The sequence below is a fragment of the Capricornis sumatraensis genome, chromosome 2 (genome assembly GCF_032405125.1).
Source record: "Capricornis sumatraensis isolate serow.1 chromosome 2, serow.2, whole genome shotgun sequence".
In the NCBI taxonomy this organism is placed as follows: domain Eukaryota; kingdom Metazoa; phylum Chordata; class Mammalia; order Artiodactyla; family Bovidae; genus Capricornis; species Capricornis sumatraensis.
This window is the reverse complement of record NC_091070.1, coordinates 158,314,569-158,341,702: the sequence shown is the minus strand read 5'-3', so window position 1 is coordinate 158,341,702 and position 27,134 is coordinate 158,314,569. Positions and strand designations below refer to the sequence as shown.

The window sequence follows — 27,134 nt, the reverse complement described above, 5'->3', positions numbered from 1 at the left end:
CTGTTTTGGAGAAGAAAATTAAGCTTAAAGGGGCAAAGCAAGTAATTTGTTTCTAGTCACACAAATCAAGGGGCTTTCCTGGTGGCTCAGATGGTAGAGAATTCGCCTGCAATGTGGGAGACCTGGATCAATCCCTGGGTTGGGAAGATCCTCTGGAGAAAGAAACAGGAACCCACTACAGCATTCTTGCCTCGAGAATCTCCATGGACAGAGGAGCCTGACGGGCTACAGTCCATGAGGTTACAGAGAGTCAGACACGACTAAACACAGTATATACTAATCAAGACGGCTAAACCTTGAATCCAAATCAGTTAGACTCCAAAACCTGGGTCCTTAAGCTCTATCCTATCTTAATCTTTATCTGCATGGTAACAGCTATTTGATTACTTTTGAGTGAGATAATTAATAAGCAGAGTGGTTATTAATGACCCTGAAATATTCATGATGTTACTGGCAACCAAAACCCTAATGCTTACATACACATGTACATGTGTGTGTATAGATACGTATATTTACTTATATTTTCAGTTCCATACCTGCTATGAAGGTAACCAGCCTGGTATATATACTTCCATCTGTTTAACAGACATGACTGAAGCGACTTAGCAGCAGCAGCAGCAGCAGCAGCAGCCTACTATCTGTCATACTACTATCACACAAATATGTATGCTCATATTTTTACAGGTTTTCAGGTTAGTTGTTTTCATAAAAATATGAGTATATCCTATAAGCATTATCCTCATAGAACTTTTTCAAGTGAAAATATTAGAGAAGTATGAAACAGGGAAATAAATGATGTTTTATTTCCTCACTATTTATTTATACATTAAAATAGTCTTGACTTAAGGTCAGTTACTCAAATCATAATCTGTACACTGCAGAGGTTTCCATATATTGCCATCATATTTTGACAACAAAGTCTGGAATATCAAAGCAGGGCCATGCTTGCCTTTACCACTAGCTATTTATAAATCCAAGCGTGGTGGGCTCTCAAAGAACCTGGCCATCTGCCACCCTATGACAATCTTGCTGAAGACTCATGCTCTGGAGATGACAGAGATCCCTAATATTCCATGGTTGACTTTAAAAGTTAAAGACCTTCTTTAGCAATGTGCCGAAAATCACGTGATATTCAAAGCACTCACCTTTGGACCTGGTAATCCAGGTAACCCAGGATTTCCATGTGGCCCTGGTATGCCCTACAAATAGAAAAAAAAAAATTCAGATCATTCTTAGATCTAGATACAAGTAAGTGTTTATTATAACATTCAAATAAATATTACATGATTCATTAAAATGGACATGTTATTTTACAAAGTTCATTATCTCTTCTGAGGTCTTGGATATTTCAGTCTTAGAAAAGACACCAATTACAGAACAGAACTGTGGTTTCTGTTTTTTGCTTCAAAACACTGCTTTGAGGTATTTATGTCCCTTATTTATCACCTCTTATCTCCAGCCACATTGCTCAGCACTACTTCTAAAAGTTGTGCCGAGTAAGAAGCCCAAAAATAACAAAGTGCAATTGTTTTACTCTCCTCTCAACATCCAGTAACCCTTTCTGCACTTGGGTTTTGTTTATGCTATGATGCGTGCCTTAAGACTTACCTCATTTAACCATGCCTCTCCTACACCTGCTCAAATCATGTTCAAGTGTCAACCGAGATACCACCTTTAAATCCTGGCTAGCATGAGGTGATTTCTCTTTCCTACTCAATCCCACAGAAACTGCTGCATATAAAATTAATTTGCAACTAATTATATGTTGCCTTGGGACAATTCTATTAATATTTTATTGCTATTTTAACTTCATGACATGTGCTGTTTAGTTCTAGGATTATAAATTCTTTGAAAAGCAGCTGTTTTTAATATCACCAGTGTAATACTTAGCACATATCAGATTCCCAATGAATATCTGTCAATTTAGGGAATTCCCTGGTGATCCAGTGGTTAGAATCTGGTGCTTTCAGTGCCTGTGGTCCAGTTTTAATCCCTGGTTGGGGAACTGAGATCCCACAAGCCATGCAGTGTGGGGAATGTAAGAAAAAAGTGGTATTTGTCCATTTGAATTCAATAACTGCTTCTATTTACTAAATACCTACCATATCCAAGGAACTGTTACTGCTTTATTTTATTATTATTATTACTAATCCATATAACAATCCTGCAGGGTGGTTATTTATTCCCCTTTACAAATGGGTAAACTTAGGTTCATACAATCAGCAAATAGAAGAACAAGGATTCATCCCCAGAAAGCCTTTCAGGTCTCCAAGGCGTCTATACTCATTTGGGCTTGGAACCCACCTCTGTACCCTTTGGCTATGTAGTGGTTTAGTTGCTAAGTCATGTCCAACTCTTGCGACCCCATGGAATGTAGCCTACTAGGCTCCTCTGTCCCTAGGATTTCCCAGGCAAGAATACTGGAGTGGGTTTTCATTTCCTCCTCCAGGGGATCTTCCTGATCCAGGGATTGAACCCGGTCTCCCGCACTGCATGCAGATTCTTTACCAACTGAACTATGAGGGAAGCCTCTTCCTTCAGTTATACCTCTATCTTAACATAGAAATACTTAATATTTATCTGGTTTTTTTCACTTCTGAATTAATAAAGCATTGTGTTTCAGAAGGGGGAGGAATGATAGCAATACAAACATGGGAAGTATATCTAGCAAGATGAAAACTAAGGGAAAAAATTAGATTTCATGACCTCTCATTTGTGTTGGAGAAGGAAACGGCAGCCCACTCAGGTACTCTTGCCTGGAGAATCCCATGGACAGGGGAGCCTGGTAGGTTATGGTCCATGGGGTCACAAAGAGTTGGATACAACTGAGTGACTTCACTTTCACTTTCACTCATTTGTGTAGTCTTCAAAAATAAATTTTTCAATAAAGTAGGTGGGAAGCTTTTAATTTTAATTAGATCCCATTTGTTTATTTTTGCTTTTATTTCCAGAATTCTGGGAGGTGGATCATAGAGGATCCTGCTGTGATTTATGTCGGAGAGTGTTTTCCCTATGTTCTCCTCTAGGAGTTTTATAGTTTCTGGTCTTACATTTAGATCTTTAATCCATTTTGAGTTTATTTTCGTGTGTGGTGTTAGAAAGTGATCTAGTTTCATTCTTTTACAAGTGGTTGACCAGTTTTCCCAGCACCACTTGTTAAAGAGATTGTCTTTACTCCATTGTATATTCTTGCCTCCTTTGTCAAAGATAAGGTGTCCATAGGTGTGTGGATTTATCTCTGGGCTTTCTATTTTGTTCCATTGATCTATATTTCTGTATTTGTGCCAGTACCATACTGTCTTGATGACTGTGGCTTTGTAGCAAACTAGTGCAACCACTATGGAAAACAGTGTGGAGATTCCTTAAAAAATTGCAAATAGAACTGCCATATGACCCAGCAATCCCACTGCTGGGCATACACACCGAGGAAACCAGAATTGAAAGAGACACATGTACCCCAATGTTCATCACAGCACTGTTTATAATAGCCAGGACATGGAAACAACCTAGATGTCCATCAGCAGATGAATGGATAAGAAAGCTGTGGTACATATACACAATGGAGTATTACTCAGCCGTTAAAAAGAATACATTTGAATCAGTTCTGATGAGATGGATGAAACTGGAGCCGATTATACAGAGTGAAGGAAGCCAGAAAGAAAAACATCAATACAGTATACTAACGCATATATATGGAATTTAGAAAAATGGCAATGATGACCCTGTATGCAAGACAGCAAACAAGACACAGATGTGTATAGCAGACTTTTGGACTCAGAGGGAGAGGGAGAGGGTGGGATGATTTGGGAGAATGGCATTGAAACATGTATACTATCATGTAAGAATCGAATCACCAGTCTATGTCTGAAGCAGGATACAGCATGCTTGGGGCTGGTGCATGGGGATGACCCAGAGGGATGTTGTGGGGAGGGAGGTGGGAGGGGGGTTCATGTTTGGGATCGCATGTACACCCGTGGTGGATTCATGTCAATGTATGGCAAAACCAATACAGTATTGTAAAGTAAAATAAAGTAAACATAAAAATTTTAAAAAAAAACTAAAAAAAAAAAAGTAGGTGGGAAAATTTATGAGGATTAACAAATGACTTGTTGATGTAGATGTGGGACCAATGGGTATAAAGTATTCCACAGAGCTCATTAGTGCAAGAGTGAGCAAGGACAATAACTTTAGGAAAAATTAGCATCAGTGAAATCTCGTACTTAAAAAAAAATAATAATAATAATTTGCTGTTTGTTGCCAAATAAGATAAAATCTAGGGATAGAAAAGGTTAAGTTGTGGAAGAACAGCCTTAGCAGTGGAGAGGGAATATAATTAATGCAAAGGGGACTCAGTCCCTCAGAAAGCAAAATCCAGGGTCTCCTGACAGAGGAGGGCGAGGACAGAAATGGTTTGCTGGCTGGAGGAGAGTGGAGAAGTTTAGAAAACACTCTTGAGAGGAATGTGGTAGGTCATCAAGTACAGAGAAAGAAAAAAAATGTTAAACAGCTAGAGCAGAGTAAGCATTCATCTTGAGCCTCACATCAGCAAGAGCTTGATGTGAATATGGACCATTTAAATTAGCATTTTAGGGTGAGTTTTAGATTAATTTGTTTATATGATAAGCAAAAATTAGGAATGAAAGTGGATTATATATGGTATTTACATTTGTCTTTATAACATACAATCATAATTCCTTTTCTAGCTCTTTGAAGAATTTCTGCTAGTAAAAGTTCACTTTTTTTTTTTTTTGAGGTTTGAAAGAAATGAATTCTAACACAGCAATAAATCTTTTGTTGGACCTGTTTAATGTGAAAAACTACTGCTACCCTTGAGGAAGCTTTTTTTCTCTGGACAATTATTTTTTTAGTTTATAATTCCAATATTTTCCACTATGTAATTCAGGAATGCACTGTTTTAAGGCTGCCCACTCTTCTTCATTTCCCAAAGTAAATGATCCCCACCTTGGACTATCAACTACAGATGAGATCACTTTATAACTAAGAATAACGCTACAAGTAGCACCAAAACAATCACGAATCTACAAATCTGATTATCTTTTTGGGCATGTTCACAGAGAATGCTTTGGCTGGGTGTTTACACTCAAATAAATAAGTGGCACGTGTTCCCAAGCTTCTCTTGAATCGGCAAAGGCCAGGCTAAGTTTGACAATCCAGGCGGATTTCCAGAGGAAGTACAGACTGTACAACAGTAGGAAGAGCATACAGGAAAGCTACCAACTCTAACAGCAAGTGAGAAATGGAGCCCATCCACTTACCCGTGGACCTCTCTTTCCTGATGGACCTGGGGTGCCTGCCGGGCCAGGGGGACCCTTGGAAAACAAATGCTGAGATATTAGACAAGAGAATAGACACATCGTTTCTCACAAGTCTTGTGAAGATTTCACTCCATGGCTCTTTTTTGATCCCCAGTTACTAGCTGATGATGATTTTAAAATAACATGAAACCCCTCACCTCAATCAGCAGGAGGGAGAGTTGAAATTCAGACGTCCTCTTTAATCTGGTCAGATATGGCATCAGGAACTCTGTGACTTATGGTTATAGCCACTGTATCTGGTTTTTACAGGGACCATAACTAGTAGTTTTGTGGGTAGTTTTTTACCTAAGTTTACTTTTACTACTGAAAGAGGAATTCAATTTAGGGTTTGGAGACCAACAACTACAGGTTTTTTTGGTTTTTTTCCAAACACTTTTCAAAAGAAGACTTGCCTTGAAAAAGTAAAGCATTGACCATTTTATGTTTTTTTAGAAGACTTATACCAAAGATCTGTGTAATGTGTTAAACTGTTACAATGAGATCCTTCTAGTATGTGAGTTGCTCAGTTGTGTCCAACTCTTTCCGAATCCATGGACTATACACAGTCCGTGGAATTCTCCAGGTCAGCATACTGGAGTGGTAGCCATTCCCTTCTCCAGGGATCTTCCCAACCCAGGGATTGAACCTAGGTCTCCTGCATTACAGATGGATTCTTTACCAGCTGAGCTAGTATATTCAGTAATATATCTGCCCTACACAAAATGCAGCATACCAAGAGGTCAATAGAGTTAAATGGTTTTGTCAAAACAAAATCAATTTTAAGTAAAAACAGTAAAAAAGTAAAAACAGATCAATTTTAAGGTATTCTGAGTTCTTTAAATGTCATTTTTGAAATATATAAAATAAGAAATAGGAAACTACTACTTTGCTTCCACATATTAATGCCTTATATTATCTTTTTTTAACTTATTTTAACAATCAACTGGTAGAGGAATAAATATTCATTTGGGATATGATTAATACATTTTCATTCATTCATCTGCCTGTTCATTTCATTGTTACTGAGCATTCTGCTGCCATGGCATTATTCCTGATGTCTCAGAGCATACAGATAGCTATGTTTTACATTTATATACAATGTTTTACAAACATTCATTCATTACTCCAGTAAAAATACTATGAACTTTGATATTAAACATGTCAAAGTTAATATATTAGCCCTACCATTAACATATAGCATGACCTACTGATCTTCATTGTCATGTAACATTTTTCTCTTTGAAATGTTCTCCTTTATTGATGCTTTCTTTCATTTTTTTTCAGTTTTCTAATGTTCTTTGTATATTTCAAACTGTCCATTTTCCTTTTTATTTTGCCTTTTTATACCCCTTAACAAAAACCTTTCATGTATTCCTTAAAATTAAAAAAGTAATATTTCTCTTTCAATCACATAAAAGTAATATTTCTATTCTCCATCCTGAACTATTCAAATATTTTGAGAATTACTACTATATCACTGGCTTCCATCAAAACTTGACTTTCACTTATTTTTAAAAAAAATTAAAACTCTTTTTAAATTAGTTCTGGTTCTACTTTTATCCTCAGAATTTAACAGCTGATGATTTTAAGTCCTCTAAAATAGACTCTAAAAATAAAAAATTACATGAAAAATTAAATATCTAGTTTGGTTTACTGCCCTATCATGCTACTTTGTGACAAAAGAAACACTACTACATTCACACTGAAAAAGCAATTATTACAGTTCATAGTAGATAGTGGAAGTGGGGGAAAAAAGTATATTTATGCTGTGATTAAAATATTTGAATTAATTAGCAATAAGTAAAAATAAATTTTAACTTGTCTTCACAATTTTTTATTTCTATATCTTTGAGAATAAGTTATTAATAGGCATTTCCTAGAAACCAGAGAAGGAAAGCAATTTTATATGATATGACTTTTTTATGAATTATTTTCTATAAAAGAAGTACTAGAAAAGGCACTTTAACTTTCAGATTATCAATTATTAAGAGAAAGTATAATTCAGTTAAAGAGCAATGCTATGGCAATCATTCAAAGTGAAAGTGAAGTCACTCAGTCATGTCTGACTCTTTGCGACCCCATAGACTGTAGCCTACCAGGCTCCTCCATCCATGGGATTTTCCAGGCAAGAGTACTGGATTGGGTTGCCATTTCCTTCTCCACGGGATCTTCCCGACCCAGGGATCGAACCTGGGTCTCCCGTATTGTAGGCAGATGCTTTATCGTCTGAGCCACCAGGGAAGCCTGGCAATCATCCAGTCTACAGTCAGATCATGCTTCAATCATTTACTTGATCAATGACCTTAGACAAGTCAGCTACTCTTGCTAAGACTTAGTTTCCTCATCTTTATAACACTGATGATGTTATAGTGGATATTAAAGTTATTGTATATAAAATACTTGTAACTACGTCTGATATAGAGTAATTAACCATAAACTACAGAGCAATTTTTTAAAAGTATGCATGGAGCACAAGTAGTACTCAATGTTAGGTACAATATTATTATTACTAAGGTAATATACTGAAGTAAATGTATCCAATATTTGTAAGAGAGTAATGTCTGGTTGATCTTGGAAGTCTTGCATCTAAATTTCTTTTTATAGTTCACTCACTCATTGATTCATTCACTTACTCAATAAACATTAGTAAGCATCAAAGCCTCCTGGAGCTGACAATGAGATAAAAAGACATCCACTAACAAATAAACATATAATATGCATTTTATTTAGTGACATGAAGAAAAGAACAAGCAACCAAGAGAGATCAACAGAGTGCACATAATTTATATTGTTCTATGAGAGAATGTGTCTCTGAGGAAGCTCTAAATTAGACCTAAAAAATGAAGAGGAATGAGGAAAGAAGAGAAAATAAAATTTGAAAATAGGAATAAAATGAATGACAGCATGAGTAAAATAAAACAAACAAAAAATACAATCTTATTAAGGAGCTAAAAGAAAGCCAACAGTGGAAGTAAGCAAAAGTGGAACAAGATGATGTTGCTGAGGAAAACAGAGGCCAGATGATATATGACTGCATGGGTCATGATAAAGACTTTTTAATTTATTCTAATTGCTATACTCTCCTGTCACTGAAGAGTCTTAAGCAGATAAACGACATGATCTAATTTACATTCTAAAATGGGTCACTAGAGAATTTCTATAAAAGATAGCAGAATGAGAACATTTTTAAAGCTACTCTCCTTCCCTCAAAAACCCTCTGAAAACAACAAAAAATACCAAAAGAAAAAAACCTCTCTGATGAAACAAAGAAACAACCACAACCACAAACCACAAAATATGAAAATTATCTTTCAAATAGTGAGACATTTTGGAATAAGGAAAGATGCTGAAAGATGACTAAAAACAAAAAACCCTCCTCAGACCTCAAACCTGGGACAGACTACAGATATCTAACAGTATATCAGTCCAGAAAGTTCATGCCAATGATCCTTTAATGACAATAGCTAAGTTCAAGGGAATGGTAAAGCCACAGGGAATCTAATTCATGACCCTGCAAAGATCCAGTTCAAACAACCAAGAGCAAGGAAGGCAGAGCTGAAAAGGAAGAACCCATCATTTTTATGGTCTACAACAAACCTCCTAACCTCAGGAAATTTCTGGTGCAGGGAGGAGGTAAAAGACAAGAGCATAAATCATCAAATCACTTCTAGATCGATACAGAGGGCTTCATGCACATGAAAATGAGAGGAGATACATTTCTAGGTAGAGGATACAATACATATTGAAAGATGGCATTGAAGGCAGCAACTTAAATTTGATGCTGTGTTCTACTCCACATTATTCCCTTTTGCCTGTCCCTGCACCATGCTAAAACACATAGTGGCCCAAACAGTGGTGTCTCTATTTTAAAAATGAGCGATAACCAGAAAGAAACCAGCAAGGGACCTATACATTTTGAGGGGCTGGGGGGAGTGTGAGGACAGAAACATAAATTAAAGTAAATGAAAATTTCTTACCAGAAAAGGATTACTCCATGCAGAGAAAGAAGTTCATAGAGTTCATTATAAACCCAAAAAATTTCAAGATGCTGTTTTTCTACAAAAAGCTCCAAGAAGAGTCATAAAAGACAAAAATAACAACCAAGGTAATGAAATGTGAGCCAAAAGAGCTTCAAGATTGAAACAGCAAAATAAGAAAGAATTATAGACTAAATCCACATCAGAAGCAATAATAGCTGACCACAACTGAAAAAAAATCAGTCAAGGAATATGGATGTAGTTTAACTGAATTTACATACAATAAAACGGAAAAAAAGCAAACACATGGACATCATTGTAGAGAAGATAATAAATACTATCATCACAAAGGACTTTTAAAATGTGTATACTGGTGTGCCTGAAGAATATAGAAAAGTGGATAAGAAAAATACCTGAGAATATAAGGAGAGATGTTTCTTTAGTAAGTAAAAAAACAAAACAAAACAAAACACTCAGATCAAAAGAGTACCAGAAAAAACTGACACAGAACCTAATAGCTTTAGTGAAATGAACTTCAAAGATATCAAAAGAACATCAAGGGTATGTAGATGAAAGACAGGCACCAACAAGTAGGAAAGATCAGGCTGTCCTCAGGCTTAATCCACTTCAAGAAGCAGTGCAAAATCTCTATGAAGTTCATCATTTCATCACCATTTACTCTCTCATACACTTTCTAAAATTTACCTTTAGACTTCTACACTATGCTGAAATCATTATCAAAGTTCAATAACAACTTTCCCACCAGAAGATCCAAAGGATTTCCTCTACTTTATCTCAGTCTTTCAGCACCGCTGATCAAAACTCTCATCTTTGGCTTTTATGAGACGGTATTATGGGCTTCCCTGGTGGCTCAGATGGTAAAGAATCTGCCTGCAATGCAAGAGACCCGAGTTTGATCCTGACCCTGGGTCAGGAAGATCCTCTGGACAAAAGAATGGCTCCCCATGCCAGTATTCTTGCCTGGAGAATTCCATGGACAGAGGAGCCTGGCAGGCTACCATGGGGTTACAAAGAGTCAGACACGACTGAGTGACTAACGCTAACTATATTTTTCTGTCCCATCTGTCTATCCCGTCACATTTCTGCTTTTTTATTTTTCCTTCTATAACCACAAAGCAAACATTCCTTACAATTTGGCTCTTGACTCTATGCCAAGTCCTTTCCTTGCAAATTTCTTGACTCTATAACACTAATGGGAAAACTCCCATAATCTATACCCCCCTACTTTGACTTCTCTTTTCACTTCACCTTCTTCAACTCTTTGAACAGCTTACTGATTTGCCAACAGCACCTTAAATGTTTTAACTTGGTTTCTTCTCCTAAAATCAACTTCCTGTCTTAATTACTGGTTTTTATATTGGTATCACCAGTCTCTCAACCCACAGGCTTAAAACCTTAGAGCCACCTTGATCCTCTTTCTTTTCATTTGGTCCCTAAGTCCAATTAATTTCCTAGTTCTACCAAACCTTCCCTCAAGATCTCCCCTGAATGCTACTTTTCCTTTGCATTTTCACTGCTGTCATTCTAGATAATGTCCTAGTTTTTTAACATCCAGATGATAACAGGAATTTCCTGTCTGTTCTGGGCACTGCCACAGACTGACTTCCCTATTCATACCTCTGCTTAGAAACCTATAAAATTCCCCACTGAGAACAAGATAAAGTCAGAACTATTAGTTTGCAAATTGAGACCTCTACAACCTGTATAGGTGTACCCTGGCCTTACATGTATCTACCATTATTCAGCCTCATATTGTGAACGAGTTTGACCTTTAGAGGCAGAAAACCTACCTCTAGGGTCAAAATCCTGGGTCTATCATTTATTGGCATGTGGTTATGAGCAAGCAAACAAATTACTCTGGGCTTCAGTTTCTTCACCTGAAAAATGAGGGTAATAATACCAAACTTATCAAGTTTTTCTAAGATAACGAACATAAGGGGCATGGCAGAGTTCCTGCCACAGGTAAAAAAATCTCAATAAATTATAGCTATTTTGCTGGTTTTCCTACATAAAAGATACAACAGTTTCTTTCACCTATCAAAATCTTATCCATTATTTGAGGTCTAGGTTCTAAGTTTGCCCACAAGAACCGATCCTGAACAGCTCAGCCTTAAGTGATCTTTCAAAGAGTTCTCCTCAAAAAATTTTTCTTACCTTTGAAAATGTGTACTCCACATGTTTCACTTGCATCTCTCAGGGTCATGTATCTTACCTGACCATGAGACAGGTTATAGTGTACTTCTGTATCGCTATTACCACAGCATAAGCTCCTTCTGAGCAGTGACTCTGTTTTACACAATTTATGTTTCTGCTTTGCCCATAGGAGAGACTAAGGAAGTATCTGTGGACTATTATTGCTTCACCAACCATTGCCGAAATAACTGTTTCTGGATTTAGAGCAGAGATTAATAGTCATCTCTGACATTTTTTGAAGAAACTAAACAGCTTCCTTAACTGTTTAATATGACCTGCCTAGTGGCTCAATTTTACTACTAGCTGAAAAACTATTTCTCTATAATATATTCTTCTGATTTTATTAAATCCTTTAAACATTCACTCTAAGCATTGCTCAATATCTATCAGGTTACTTTGAGTAATAACCATGAAAGAAACACAAGCTAAGCAAGTGGCATCATCTCTTGTTCTATGGTTTCTGGAACTAAACAAATGTCTCAAATTTTACTTCCGTCAAATCAAGAAATATCTTAAGATATATTTTATTCTGCTTGCAATTAAAAAAAAGATTTCTAAAGATATATGTTTATTGTTTAAAGGTATTCAAAATATGAAAGGTAAAAACATGTCTCTAATGTGATTTTAAATAGCTTTAAATGAGTGTTAAATGTTTAAAAAAATCATCCATCAGTAACTGCACCTACGTGACAAAAGAATTTCAGAGCTAAAGTCATCAATCTATTATCTCATAGCTTTGTTAATGAATTACTAAGGAAGTGACTTGGCTTTTTTCCTACTGAATGGACTGATGGACTGCTGAGTGGCTATTTTTGCATGAGGTAGATGGAACTTCTATTAACTTATAAATGTAAATTGGTCATATCATGGAAGATATAATGAAATGTTACTCTTTATAATCCTAAGTGAAATATTTTAATTTCTATAATATAAGGGTTTGCTTTTCCCCAATGACTCACTATAAAATTATATCTAAAAGGTAATATTCTAATTCATATGATATTACTTTGCTGAAAATACATTTAATAATGTATTCAAAATATTTTTATTTAGTCTACTCTAACTTTAATATTCTCTCCTAACATGACTATGCATTAAGTCTACAGGTTTTCAATAAAATAGAATGCTGATCTGTATTTAGCAACTCAATTCCTGATTGAATTTTAACTGAACAAGAATAACATAGCTTACTCACCACTTTGCCAGAATTAAGTAACCTTCTGAGCCACCCAAGCATTTTTTAAAAGTACAACATTTGAGCCAGAGTAGCATTCTGGTTGGATATATTATAGCAACCATGAATGCACTCACAGTAAGCCAGGCTACATACTTAAGACAAATCTGTTCTATATTGTTCAGCCCAGAGAATTCTTTTTGAAATGGATGGTAAATTAGTGCATTAAGACATATTTTAAAAATAATAACTTACAGGAGGTCCAGTGTCCCCTTTTGGCCCTCTTAGATTCTCCATTTCGAGCACCGTATTAAGATCCTCATAATAATAATAATCATAAAGCTCAGTTTCATAGCTATTTTCGATGGGATAAGTAGCATCAGGATCAAATTCACCTTCCTTCCTTAGATCAAGGTGATTATCCACAGATGGCTCATCTGGCACTCTGTATAAGGTTGTGTTTAAAATATGCTGCAGTTCTATAAGTTCATTAGTATGCAAATTTGCTGTGATAGCCTTCTTGAGATTCTTAACTGCATCTTGTTTTATATGTGGAAGACTGGATGATATCTTCTTAAGTGGTGACAGACCAGTTACTTTATCATTATGTTGTGTGATATTGTCCGACGCATTTAGAAGAGAAATAAATTTATCCTTGTTTTTTTTCCTTGGCTCATTGAGGCTACCATGGGACGTTGGCAGGCTTAAATTTGCCTGAATAAGTTGCTCAGTGATCAATTCTTTGGTCTGAATCACATGGTTCACAAGATCCATAGCAGAGACATTCTGTGAATGAAGAGAAGTTAACTGAGATCTTGATATCTGGTTTTCTTGTTGTTTATTCACTGCCACAGAATCATTATTTGTGAAATCTAGAACACTTTTGTTTTCAGTAAGTGTGTCCTGTGACAGTACTTTTTCACCCAATCTTTTGGGCAGGAGAGAGTTTTCTGGTATCTTAGTTGATACAATAGTTGTATGAGGAAGGCTTGTCTCAGGGCGACACTGCTGTTTCACATATCTGCAATAGTTTGCAGATGCTTCTGCAGAAGGAATAATATCCAACTGACATACTACTCCTTCAAAATGGACAGAATTATTATTCATACTTCCCAAGGTAAACACACTGTTAGAATCAAAGGTCTGAACTTCCGAAAGAGTCTCTCTGCTAAAATATTTCTTTCCACATTCAACAAACATTGAGACATCTTGATTGCTAACAGCAATGGCAAATGAGTGCCATCGCTTATCGTGAACGCTGTAGTTGAAAAAAACAGACTGCTTTCCTCCAAGGTATACCACTAATTTTTTAGGTAATAACTGTACTCCTAATTGCAGTCTATTTTTATTTCTAATGCTGAAGAGAAATGCATTGTTTACTCTATGTGACTGTAACCCAATTAATATTGTAAATGGCTGTTCTAAGTTGACTGGTAAAATTTTCATAAGAGGTGATTCAATACAGGAATTGTTTGTTAAAATGACACCTGATTCTGTTACATGGACCCCCTGAGGTAATGGTGTAGATGATGGTGGTACAGCGGTCACTGATGAAGAGTGTCTTACATCTTTGCCTCCAAGGCCTAGTTGATGAAGAATATCTATGCCTGGAAATTAAAAAGAGAGAGAAAGAGAGAAAGAAGCTTAGGCATTCATGTGTTCATATAAATGTTTGAGTAAGAAAATCTTCCTTGTAGGTATCAACAGTAATCCCTAAAATAAACATGCTCTATCAATAACTAATTTCTAGGTAATGAGAGGTATGGAAAGGGAGAGTAAAATGTTACTCTTTATCATCTGAAACACACACACCCCAATATCCCTATGCCCAAAGTTTAATAAATGTTCCTTCATTCTTCCAGTTAGGAAACTTATTTGTTACTCCAATGAATGTATATGTTCAAAGATTCCCAGACGGTCATTTACTTCTTTAATTTAGAATTTAAAATTTTATGACTTCTGTGATAAAGAGAAACTGGAGACAGACTTACAAAAAGAAATTTTAAGTTTGGAAACCATTTTATAAATTAAGTTCACACACCCATTTAAACTATAATTTTTCAGAATGTTTTCTCTTTAGCCTTCCAATAATTTGCAAGTTACATAAGAGCCCTCCCTATGCCTAATTCCTTAAGTGTGTGCTACACATATAGTACCCAGTACCCTGAAAACTTCTGGACAAGACAACTGAAATTCTTACAGTTGCTGATCATTGTATATTTTTCTCTCCCTTACATGTTCCTCTCTCTTCTATTTTGTCTGGGTCCTCCACAGTAATTCTTAATCCAAATAATTTATCAGTTCAGTTCAATTCAGTCGCTCAGTCGTGTCCGACTCCTTGCGACCCCATGAATCGCAGCACGCCAGGCCTCCCTGTAATTTATAGACTTTCTTAATAATTTTTATTAAAATATAGGTTTTACATATATTTTATAATTATGATTTTTCTAGTTTTCATTGTAATATTATTGATAGTATATTGCCTATCTCCCTTATCCAATTATAAACTCTTGGAAGATGGATTCTATGTCTGCTTAGAATATTTATTATACTTATTATATTATCTATTATATTTCTCTTCAAACTTTTCTATAACTTCTGAATGAATGAATTTGCCCCACCCAAATCTGATCAGATGTAACATGTACCCCTAGAGTCCAACAAAATTATATACCATTTGTAAAAAATAATAAATCTTCTCAAAGATACAGAACAGCTTAAATAGTCATGTGATCTTTGTTATTCTTTGGGTGATAAATTTCCCAGTTGTATCACTGTACATTAAAGAACTATTTATTTATAACCATAAGTGAGGAAAAATTAAGATTTTTGAAGATTAGCCAGCAAGATTACACATCATCTTAGTTTTCCTTTCATAAGAGATTAGTAGATATTTGATAACTCATGTTTATTACAAACTGCAAATACAGTAGCAGATGTCCACCAAAATATTCCTGACAGCAGTTATAAATTATATGCATCTCCAGGAATTTGGGGAAATACTTTAAAGAGGCCCCATAAAAACATGCAAAAAAATGTTGATGTCTTATGTTTTAAAATAATTCATAACAGATTTTAATTTTATTCCATAATATGGCTATTTGCTTTAATATAAGACATGAATTGCCAGCTAGATCATTCCCAATCTTCAACAAAAATTTACAATTCTGAAACATAAGGGCTTATCTGTGACTTTGGGTATTCTCAATGCTAACTGCCTCTAAGGGTATTCTCAATTCAAGAAATAAACTATGGAAGAAACACTGCTAATATGAAAGTCACAATGCTTGAAGTATATATAATAATAAAGTGTGTGAAAGTTATCATTCTATGATGCCAGATCAGCTACTTTTCCACAAACAAAAAGTCAGAATTAAGTGGTATGATATCTAGGGCTGCTACTTGCCCAGAGAAAACCAATCTTTGTATTTAACCCCTGCTATCTACTACCTCAAATTTCTGATTCTATTAGAATGAAATACTAGAGAAAGTATTATTTTAAAACTTCAGTATACATCTTTTCAATATTTATATTCATATACACATAATATAAATGCCTCCTTCAATTCTAATATACAATACATGTATACTTCCTTTCATTCTGAGTTTTTATGACACATAGCTAGGCTTTGTAAAAATCAAATGTTTTTAAGCATTTAATAATCAAAAAAATTTAATTTTTGAACCATCCTTACATTCCTAAAATAAAACCTACTTGATCATTGTATTTTATTCTTTTAATACCTTACTGATTGTTGAGTATTTTATATATAGACATACTGCATTAAGACTGGTCTGTGGTTTTTCCATTTTTATACTATCTTTATACAACTATAATGTTGGACTTTATTTTTTATGGCCTAGAACAGTTTAAATTCCTTTAAATTTTTTTCTCAAAAGTTAAATAACACTCAGTTGTAAATCAAGGTTATCATGTTGGCCTTTTCATTGATAGCTCTTCATTCACCCTAATTTCTTTCATGTCAGTTAATCTATGCAAAATTTCAACTATCTCTTGAATCAATTTTTAAAATTTATATTTTTAGGAAATAACTTCCTTTTAGGCTCCAAATGTATTATTCAGAAATCATCATAATATTCCCTTGAAATTATTTTTGTTTCCCTACCTCAGATTCTCTCTTAAAATTTCCAATTTTAAATATTTTGGTCTATGTTCTTAAGGGTAACTATTGCTTATTTCAAAAGTAGAGCCTTGTATTTGTTTATCCTTTCTATTATTTTCTGTCTGCTTTCTATATCATTTTCTGCATCTATCTTTATTATTTTTTCTTACTTTCATTTGATTTCTTTTTCTAGTTTCTAGAGATGAACACTTATTCATAGTACCTAAGCAGTACATTTTCTAAATACTGTTTTAGCTGTATCCCATAGATTTTTGATGTATACTTTTCATTTTGTATGATTTTTCATTTTTGCAGTTTTCTAGAAAGTATGCAATTTTTACTTGTATTTTTCCCAATGACCCAAATGACTTAAGAAGAAATGCAAAATTTTCCAGTTAGGTTTTATTTTCTGATTTTCTTAGTAAAACCTAACAGCATTGTGACTAGAAATGGTGTCTAGGTTGCACTTTTTGTTTTTGAAATTTAGCCTAATAAATGGTTAATTTTTTAGTGTTTGATCAGTACTTACAACGGTTTTCAAGGTACAGAATTTAAAACCAGTTGGCTGAACCTCATTGTTTATTTTATATCCTTTATACCCTCCTTTTTATACAGTTAATCTATCATGGAGTAAAAGATTAACAAAGTCTCATCACTATTTTATCTTTTTTGGCTTTTTATCTCATGTGGCCTTAACTTTATGAATATTAATGCTATGGTTGTTATACAGAGATAGTCATAATATTCATATATTTACTGGGTATTGCACCTTTTCAAATGATAAGGGGTAATGTCTATCTTGTTTATGACCTCTGCCTTATCTGGTATGAAGCCCCTTTGCCCTCACATTTTGTTTGCATTATCTGATAACCTTTGCATATACTTTATTTTTATCCACTTTGAAGTACTGTCTTAAGTGGAAGTAGTTTGACTTGTTTGTCTGAAAATTTTTTCTTTGAATATAAAATTAAATCTATTTACATTCATTGATGTCATAGTTTGCTTAATCTGTCATATTTTGCTTTCCCATTTTAATTTTTAAAGTCACTATGTGTTTCCTTTGCTATTGCATATAGTTCTTTTGAGATAAGAAAGGTTTCTCTATTTTAAAGTTTACTTTTAAAGTTGTAAGTGCATACAATGTCCCTAGTCCATTTTAGACATAGCTATTAATTTTAGTGAACAATGTTTTATTTTTTCTCCTTTTTGTCCCTTTTTCCTTTATCACCTAATATTAGTCAACAGGATAATCTTTCTTAGTATTTACCTTTTCATTAAGTACTATCCTTACAGTGTTTTCTATTTAATTTATCTGCTTCAGATAATATTTAATTCTCAGCTTCTGATGAACCAATCAGCAAAATTAATCTACTTCCTGGGTTTTTTTTCCTCTTTTTCTTCCCCCTTTTTTGGTGGCTGTATCAGTTCTATATTGCCAGTTAATATGCTATTCATATTGTTTCATTCCCATATCTTCTTCCGTTAAATAGAACCAGTCTTTCGTAGTCATTTCTCTTTGCTGAAGTCTATGCTCTATTAGTTTCCTTAAGAAGGGTTCATGAGAACCTTTCCTGACTTTTTTAAATGATTGGTAATGTTGTACCTTAAGTTTCACTGAATGTAACATTCTTTGTTGGTATTTTCTTTCTTTGAATATCTTACAATTATGTTTCCACCGGCCTTAGGTGTTGACGTTAGGGTCAAAAAATCTGAAGCCAGCTAACAGTTTTCTCCTTCTAAGTGATTCAATTTTTTTGTTTTTAAACCAGTACACCCCAAAGATGTGTTATGTTCTTTATCTTCAAAGTACAGTGACTTTTTATTAGGATATGGCTTCATATTGATCATTCTGGATAACTGTGTCTGACACATCAGTTCAGTTCAGTTCAGTCACTCAGTCGTGTCCGACTCTTTGCGACCCCATGAATCACAGCACGCCAAGCCTCCCTGTCCATCACCAACTCCCAGAGTTCACTCAGACTCGCGTCCATCAAGTCAGTGATGCCATCCAGCCATCTCATCCTCTGTCGTCCCCTTCTCCTCCTGCCCCCAATCCCTCCCAGCATCAGAGTCTTTTCCAATGAGTCAGCTCTTCGCATGAGGTGGCCAAAGTACTGGAGTTTCAGCTTTAGCATCATTCCTTCCAAAGACGTCCCAGGGTTGATCTCCTTCAGAATGGACTGGTTGGATCTCTTTGCAGTCCAAGGGACTCTCAAGAGTCTTCTCCAATACCACAGTTCAAAAGCATCAATTCTTCGGCACTCAGCTTTCTTCACAGTCCAACTCTCACATCCATACATGACCACTGGAAAAACCATAGCCTTGACTAGATGGACCTTATTCGGCAAAGTAATGTCTCTGTGTCTGGCACATAGTATGCCCATTTGTTGTAGAGATTCTTTTCCCTGTTTTCATCTTTTTTTTTTTTTTTACTGCTAAGTTCTTGCGAATCTTATGTTCTCTTGAGTGTTTATTGTATTTTATAGTTTCGATTTTCTCCTTCAAAAACTCCTATTATAAATATGCTGAATCTCCATTGCTGTCCTCTATGTCATTGCTCCGTAAATGTTATCTTCAGTTCCATTTGTTTGATTTTCTCATATCTTCTGCTTCCTATAATGTCTAATCTCTTTGTGTTCCAATTTCATTTTGATTTGTAAAAGGGTTTTTTCCCTTACTACTTCCTTTGAGTTCTACAAGCTCACAGTTCATATCCTTTTAATATATCTGAGCTCTTCTATTTCTGCTTTATGATCTTCCTCCCATAGAAGGGATTGTTTTTCTGTGTGCACATTCTCATTTTTGCTTGTTTTCCCCTACATTTGAGCTTGTTGTGTTTTTCTATTTTAGTTTCTTATGGTTTTACATCCAAGCAATTTTTAGAAGGATGCTGGGAGAAAGTGGAGAGCCATTCCTGCCAAATCTCAAAAGCAGAGGTTTTGTTTCAGCATTATCGGAGTTTCCTGCTCAAATGGCTCCTTGATACAGTCCCACCTTCTCTGAACCAAAGCTAGTCTAGGAGGACTACACCCAGCTCTGTGCACAACTCCTCTCTCCTTCCCTGTAATCACTCCCACTGACATACGCTTCAGAATGAATCCTTCACCTTAGGAAGTAGATTTTTTACATTTTTTTTTTTTGAGATCTGTCCCAGTGAGCCATTTAGCTTTTACCTGTGCTTCTTTCTTGTACTTCCCTCTGGGCAGCCTTGGTTCTCCCCAGATCCTGCGGCACTTGTTAGATACAACGGGGCTTTCTTGGTGGCTCAGAAGGTAAAGAATCTGCCTGCAATGCAGGAGACCCAGGTTTGATGCCTAGATTAGGAATATCCCCTGGAGAAAAGAATGGCTACCCACCCCAGTATTCGCTACAGTCCATGGGGTTGCAAAGAGTTGGACACGACTAAGCAACTAACACTTTCACTTTTCAAAGGTTAAGTACTTCTAGGTGTGCTCCTCACTTTCTGGAAGTTGGCTTTTGCGGTTACTTTCTGAAATCTTTCTATTGACTTTACTCCACAGAGCATCTGCTTTTCTCAGCAGAACTGGGGAGTTTGAAGATTATATCAGTACCTAGTTTTACTGGAAATGCAGTCTTTGGGTTCCTTTACTATTTCATTCACCTTATCTCATTTGTATGATATTCCGAAACAGAAAAAAGAAAGTATCTTAGAGTTTTAAGTTTATACTAAAGTCAATACTCATCTCATAGATGAAGAATATGAGGTCCAGAGAGATTAAGTAACTTGGTCAAGGATACAGTTGATAAAAGGTAGAAATGAATTTGAGCACAATCAGACTGACTTCAGAGTCTAACATCTTCAGCGTCTACCTTCCGCAGTGCCTTCTAGCCACGGTGCTCTCCACACCACCTCGTTGCCCTTGGAAAGCCTCACTAATCATGGCAGGATTATTTCCCCAACAGAAAACTGAGTGGAGAACAGTCTCTAGGTAGCCACCAGAGCTGGTATCTGATGTGAACTCTAATTATTATTCTAGTTTTAACCATTCTCATCTCATCGTGAATGTTTAGCAAATGTTTTGAGTAGATGCCTAAAGAGAGCATATAGAAATATCTCAGAGATATTACAGGCTCTGTTACAAACTACCACAATAAAGTCAATATTGGAATAAAGTGAGTTACACAAATTGCTTAGTTTCCCAGTGCATAGTAACTTATGTTTATACTATACTGTAGTCTATTTAGTATGCAACAGCATTATGTCTAAAAAATAATGTACATACTTTAATTAAAAACTACTTTATTGCTAAAAGTGCTAACCACCATCTGAGCCTTCAGAGAATTGGAGTCTTTTTGCAACAGTACCAGAAACACTGATCACAGATCACAGATCACAATAATAAATATAAAAATGAAAAAGTTTGAAATATGCAAGAATTACCCACAAGTGACACAGAGGTAGAAAGTGAACAAATGCTGCTGGAAAAACAGCACTGGACAGACATGATTAAAATAAGGTTGCCACAAATGTCCACCTTGTAAAATACACAATATCTGAGAAATGTGATAAAGCCAAGTGTAATAAAATGAGGCATGCTTGCAGAGAGTTTTTAAGGATAAAAAGTCACAGACAAGAGGGGTGGAGAGAACAGGAGGAAAAAGAAAAAGATTTCTATCATAGGACAGACTTTTTACATTAATTTATGCCTAGCCCTAGATACCACCAAATTGCAATTTTAAATTTAGATAATTGGTACTGATGAATAGAGCAAGAAAAATCTCAGTTGTCTATAAGTTACTTGTTTCATGAGTTAACTCTAACCAGGAAATCAATCGAGTTTGTGTCACTTAGGAAACTAGTTACCATTTAAAGAATATTTATTATCAATCAGGCACTTCATTAGATGGTGTAAATTTTTTAAAGAATAAGAATAGCAGCATTAATTAAATTGTTTCTATGTACCAAGAACTATGTTAAGAATTTTACTATATTAAGCCAGGTAATTTCTGTAACATAATGAAGTATGTGCTACTGTTAATCCATCTGAGAGCTATAAAAACAAGTCACAGAGAATTTAAAAAATTTTCCCAAGGTCATCCAACTAGAAAGTTCAGAGGCAGAATTTGAATGCAGGCAGTCCTCTGGAGCCAGTCTTTTAGCATGACAACTTTCAGGAATGCATATGTGGTGGCCCAATGGCAGAACTGATTGTATCTCCACCAATTTGCTTCTTAAATAGAAAATACATTATGGTGTTTCCAAGACAATGCTTTGCTCTTTTTACTGTAAACATCAAACATAATGACTTCATCTAAACCATGGTTGCAGTAACCACATATGCTGACTCAGAAAATTCTCTTCTGAGGTTTGAATAACTAATTACCCACTCAATTTATCCACTAGAGATTAGCTATCCCACTAGCACTTCTAATTCAATACATTTTACCCCACTTCTGTTCCTCTTACATTAGTGTCTTTCTCAGTGAAGATCCCCACTACCACACCACACCATCAGTCTGAGTAATGTTTCCATAGTGCAAATTATATCATGTTATTCTCCTGAGCAAAATTCAATGGCTTCCCATCATACTAAAAATGCAATCCAAACTTTGACACGATGCACGAAACCTATGTCAACAGGTCACTTCCTGCCTATCTCATCTGTCCTTTCATTTCATCCCACCTCTGCTCAAGCCATGCTGGTCTTTTCTTATGGCTTAAAGCCACTGAATTCATTTTTAACTCACAGTATTTGCATTCATTTTTCTCTTTGCCTAGAATGCTCTAAACCCTTAATTCATTCTGATCTAGGCTCAAATATGACCTGTTCAGAGAGGCTTTCCCTAGCCATATTACATAAACTATAAAATAGTCATCCTCCTTGCCCCAGTCATTCTCTAACTCTACTGACTCACTGAGCTTTATTATTTCTTTGTAATACTGAAAATTTAGGAGAAAATATATGTGTATATAAACTTGCCTATTACTTGGCTCTTTGGCTGAAATGTAAGTACCTAAGAGAAGAACTTCATATTGTTTTATCATAATATTCCAACATTTAGGACAATGACTAAAAAAAAAGTAGGTCCACAGTATTTCTTGAATGAATTAATCAACCCAATCATCTATCCCAGAAACCTGGTAATTAGCTTTAATACTTCTCTTCCCATCCATTTTGTATTCAATTACCACATCCAACACAACCCTTAGCTGAGTTCTCTTTACTTAGCCAGATTTAACATTAGCCTCCTAACAGATTTCTAGGACTTCCCTGATAGCTCATTTGGTAAAGAATCCAACTGCAATGTAGGAGACCCCAGTTCAATTCCTGGGTTGGGATGATCCCCTGGAAAAGGAATAGGCTACCTACTCCAGTATTCCTAGACTTCTCCTGTAGCTCAGCTGGTCTTGTATGACATCCTTGTCCCACCCCTCATCCACACTGCTACCACAGAAAGCTTGGTAAAGTACAGAACAAAACGAAGATTAGTTCATGACACTCCTTCCTATAATGCATCAGCAGTCCTTCTAGCTTTCAGTACAAAACTCATTCATCTTAGTTCAGCCCTCAGGCCCTTAATGATGTAACCTCCTGCCTACATTTCTAATCTCACATCTCATACCCTCCTAGCAAGCTTTATCATTTGGCAATATTCTGTGCATATTACTACATATTATTGCTGGGGAGGTTGGCACTATCATGATTCTATTAGGAATGGATAACTGGACACACCACATATGGGACTTTCCTAGATTCTTCTCCCTGAGTATCTTTTCCAGATTGATTTAATCTGTATCCTTTTGCTGACATCTACTATACCTGAGAGTATAAAAGAATTCCCTGAGTTCTGTGAATCCTTCTAGAGCATTGCTGAGACTGAAAATGGTCTTTGGGATCCTCAAATTTGCAGTTGGTGTCAAAGGAAGTGTGGTCTTCGCAACTGCCCCCTAATTTATACTAATTTATGCATTTTTTCTCAATGATTTATCTTCTCATTCTATATTTTCTACCCTTGACATTTAACTTTCCTTTAATTTCTTGCTATATCAAAGCTTAAAAAAATGCATTCTTTCAGAGTCCTGATAAGAATGTCCCTTCATGCCAAATTTACTCATCTGACAAGACAGTTCAGATGATACCTCCTGTTTAGGCATCAGTGCAATTTTTGGTTTGTTGTTGTTTTGTTACAAACTAATGACAAATAGGGGGCTTCACAAGTAGCGCTAGTGGAAAAGAACCCACTTGCCAACACAGGAGAGACAAGAGATGTGGTTTGATCTCTAGGTCAGGAAGATCCTCTGTAGTAGGAAATGGCAACCAACTGCAGTATTCTTGCCTGGAAAACTCCATGGATGGAGGAGCCTGGAGGATTACAGTCCATGGGGTAGCAAAGAGCAAGACACAACTCATATGTGTATGTATGAGCACAGATTTGCATAATGACAAATAGACCCTTTCTCATGGTGGAGAGTTCTGACAAAATGTAGTCCAGTGGAGAAGGGAAGGGCAAACCACTTTAGTATTTTTGCCTTGAGAACCCCATGAACAGTATGAAAAGGCAAAAAGATAGGACAGTGAAAGGTGAACTCCCCAGGTGGGTAGGGGCCCAATATGCTACTGGGGATCAGTGGAGAAATAACTCCAGAAAGAATGAAGAGATGGAGCCACAGCAAAAACAATATCCAGTTGTGGATGTTACTGGTGATGGAAGTAAAGTCAGAGGCTGTAAAGAGCAATAGTGCATAGGAACCTGGAATGTTAGGTCCATGAATCAAGGCAAACTGGAAGTGGTCCAACAGGAGATGGCAAGAGTGAACATCAACATTTTAGGAATCAGTGAACTAAAATGGACTGGAATGGGTGAATTTAACTCAGATAACCATTGTATCTACCACTGTGGGCAAGAATCAAGAATCCCTTAGAAAAAATGGAGTAGCCATCATAGTCAACAAAAGAGTCCAAAATGCAGTCAGTTCAGTTCAGTCGCTCAGTCGTGTCTGACTCCTTGCGACCCCATGAACCACAGCACATCAGGCCTCCCTGTCCATCACCAACTCCCGGAGCTACCAAACCCATGTCCATTGACTGGGTGATGCCATCCAACCATCTCATCCTCTGTCATCCCCTTCTCCTACTGCCCTCAATCTTTCTCAATATCAGGGTCTTTTCAAATGGGTCAGCTCTTTGCATCAGGTGGCCAAAGTATTGGAGTTTCACCTTCAACATCAATCCTTCCAATGAACAAACAAGACTGATTTCCTTTAATATGAACTGATTGGATCTCCTTGCAGGCCAAGGGACTCTCAAGAGTCTTCTCCAACACCACAGTTCAAAAGCATCAATTCTTTGGCACTCAGCTTTCTTTATAGTCACAACTCTCACATCCATACATGACCACTGGAAAAACCATAGCCTTGACTAGACGGACCTTTGTTGGCAAAGTAATGTTTCTGCTTTTCAATACACTGTCTAGGTTGGTCATAACTTTCCTTCCATGGAGTAAGCGTCTTTTAATTTCATGGCTGCAGTCCATCTGCAGTGATTTTGGAGCCCCAAAAAATAAAGTCTGACACTATTTCCACTGTTTCCCCATCTATTTCCCATGAAGTGATGGGACCAGATGCCATGATCTTCGTTTTCTGAATGTTGAACTTTAAGCCAACTTTTTCACTCTCCTTTTTCACTTTCATCAAGAGGCTCTTTAGTTCTTCTTCACATTCTGCCATAAACATGGTATCATCAGCATATCTGAGGTTATCGATATTTCTCCTGGCAATCTTGATTCCAGCCTGTGCTTCTTCCAGCACAGCGTTTCTCATGATGTACTCTGCATATAAGTTAAATAAGCAGGGTGACAATATACAGCCTTGACGGACTCCTTTTCCTATTTGGAACCAGTCTGTTGTTCCATGTCCATTTATTGCCAAATTCAGACTGAAATTGAAGAAAGAGGAGAAAACCACTAGACCATTCAGGTATGACCTAAATCAAATCCCTTATGACTATACAGTGGAAGTGAAAAATAGATTTAAGGGACTAGATCTGATAGAGTGCCTGATGAACTATGGCCAGAGGTTTGCGACATTGTACAGGAGATAGGAATCAAGACAATGCCCAAGAAAAAGAAATGCAAAAAAAGCAAAATGGCTGTCTGAGGAGGCCTTACAAATAGCTGTGAAAAGAAGGGAAGCAAAAAGCAAAGGAGAAAAGGAAACATATAAGCATCTGAATACAGAGTTCCAAAGAATAGCAAGGAGAAACAAGAAAGCCTTCCTCAGCAATCAATGCAAAGAAATAGAGGAAAACAATAGAATGGGAAAGATTAGAGATCTCTTCAAGAAAATTAGAGATGCCAAGGGAACATTCATGCAAAGATGGGCTCAATATAGGACAGAAATGGTAGGGACCTAACAGAAGCAGAAGATATTAAGAAGAGGTGGTAAGAATGTACAGAAGAACTATAAAAAAAAGATCTTCATGACCCAGATAATGATGGTGTGATCACCAACCCAGAGCCAGTCATCCTGGAATGTGAAGTCAAGTGGGCCTTAGGAAGCACCACTACGAACAAAGTTAGTGGAGGTGATGGAATTCCAGTTGAGCTGTTTCAAATCCTAAAAGATAATGCTGTGAAAGTGCTGTACTCAGTGTGCCAGGAAATTTGGAAAACATAACAGTGGCCACTGGACTAGAAAAGGTCAGTTTTCATTACAATCCCAGAGAAAGGCAATGCCTAAGAAGGCTGAAACTATCACACAACTGTACTCATCTCAGCGCTAGTAAAGTAATGCTTAAAATTCTCCAAGCCAGGCTTCAGCAATACATGAACCATGAACTTCCAGATGTTAAAGCTGGATTTAGAAAATGCAGAGGAACCAGAGATCAAATTGCCAACATCTACTGGATCATCAAAAAAGCAAAAGAGCTCCAGAAAAACATTTACTTTTGCTTTATTGACCAAAGCCTTTGACTGTCTGGATCACAATAAACTGTGGAAAATTATGAAAAAGATGAGAATACAAGACCACCTGACCTGCCTCCTGAGAAATCTGTATGCAGGTCAAGAAGCAACCGTTAGAACCAGACGTGGAACAATGAACTGGTTCCAAGTTGGGAAAGGAGTATGTCAAGGCTGTATAGTCACCCTGCTTATTTATATGCAGAGTACATCATGCGAAATGCCAGGCTAGATGAAGCACAAGCTGGAATCAAGACTGCCGGGAGAAATATCAAAAACCTCAGATATGCAGATGACGTCAACCTTATGGCAGAAAGCAAAGAAGAACTAAAGAGCCTCTTGAAGAAGGTGAAAGGAGAGTGAAAAATTTGGCATAAAACTCAACATTCAGAAAATGAATATCATGGTA

General features: G+C 36.2%; 1 protein-coding gene across 1 annotated transcript in view; it reads right to left on the bottom strand.

The window, feature by feature from the left end:
• The window catches only part of COL24A1 (collagen type XXIV alpha 1 chain), a 378,135-nt gene that overhangs the window by 337,259 nt on the left and 13,742 nt on the right, over positions 1-27,134 (bottom strand). Inside the window, exons 2-4 of the mRNA XM_068961180.1 lie at positions 12,936-14,287; positions 5,277-5,330; positions 1,146-1,199 (exon numbers count right to left, since the gene is read on the bottom strand). Coding sequence (XP_068817281.1) covers positions 1,146-1,199; positions 5,277-5,330; positions 12,936-14,287 — 1,460 coding nt within the window. The remainder of the gene's footprint in view (positions 1-1,145; positions 1,200-5,276; positions 5,331-12,935; positions 14,288-27,134) is intronic.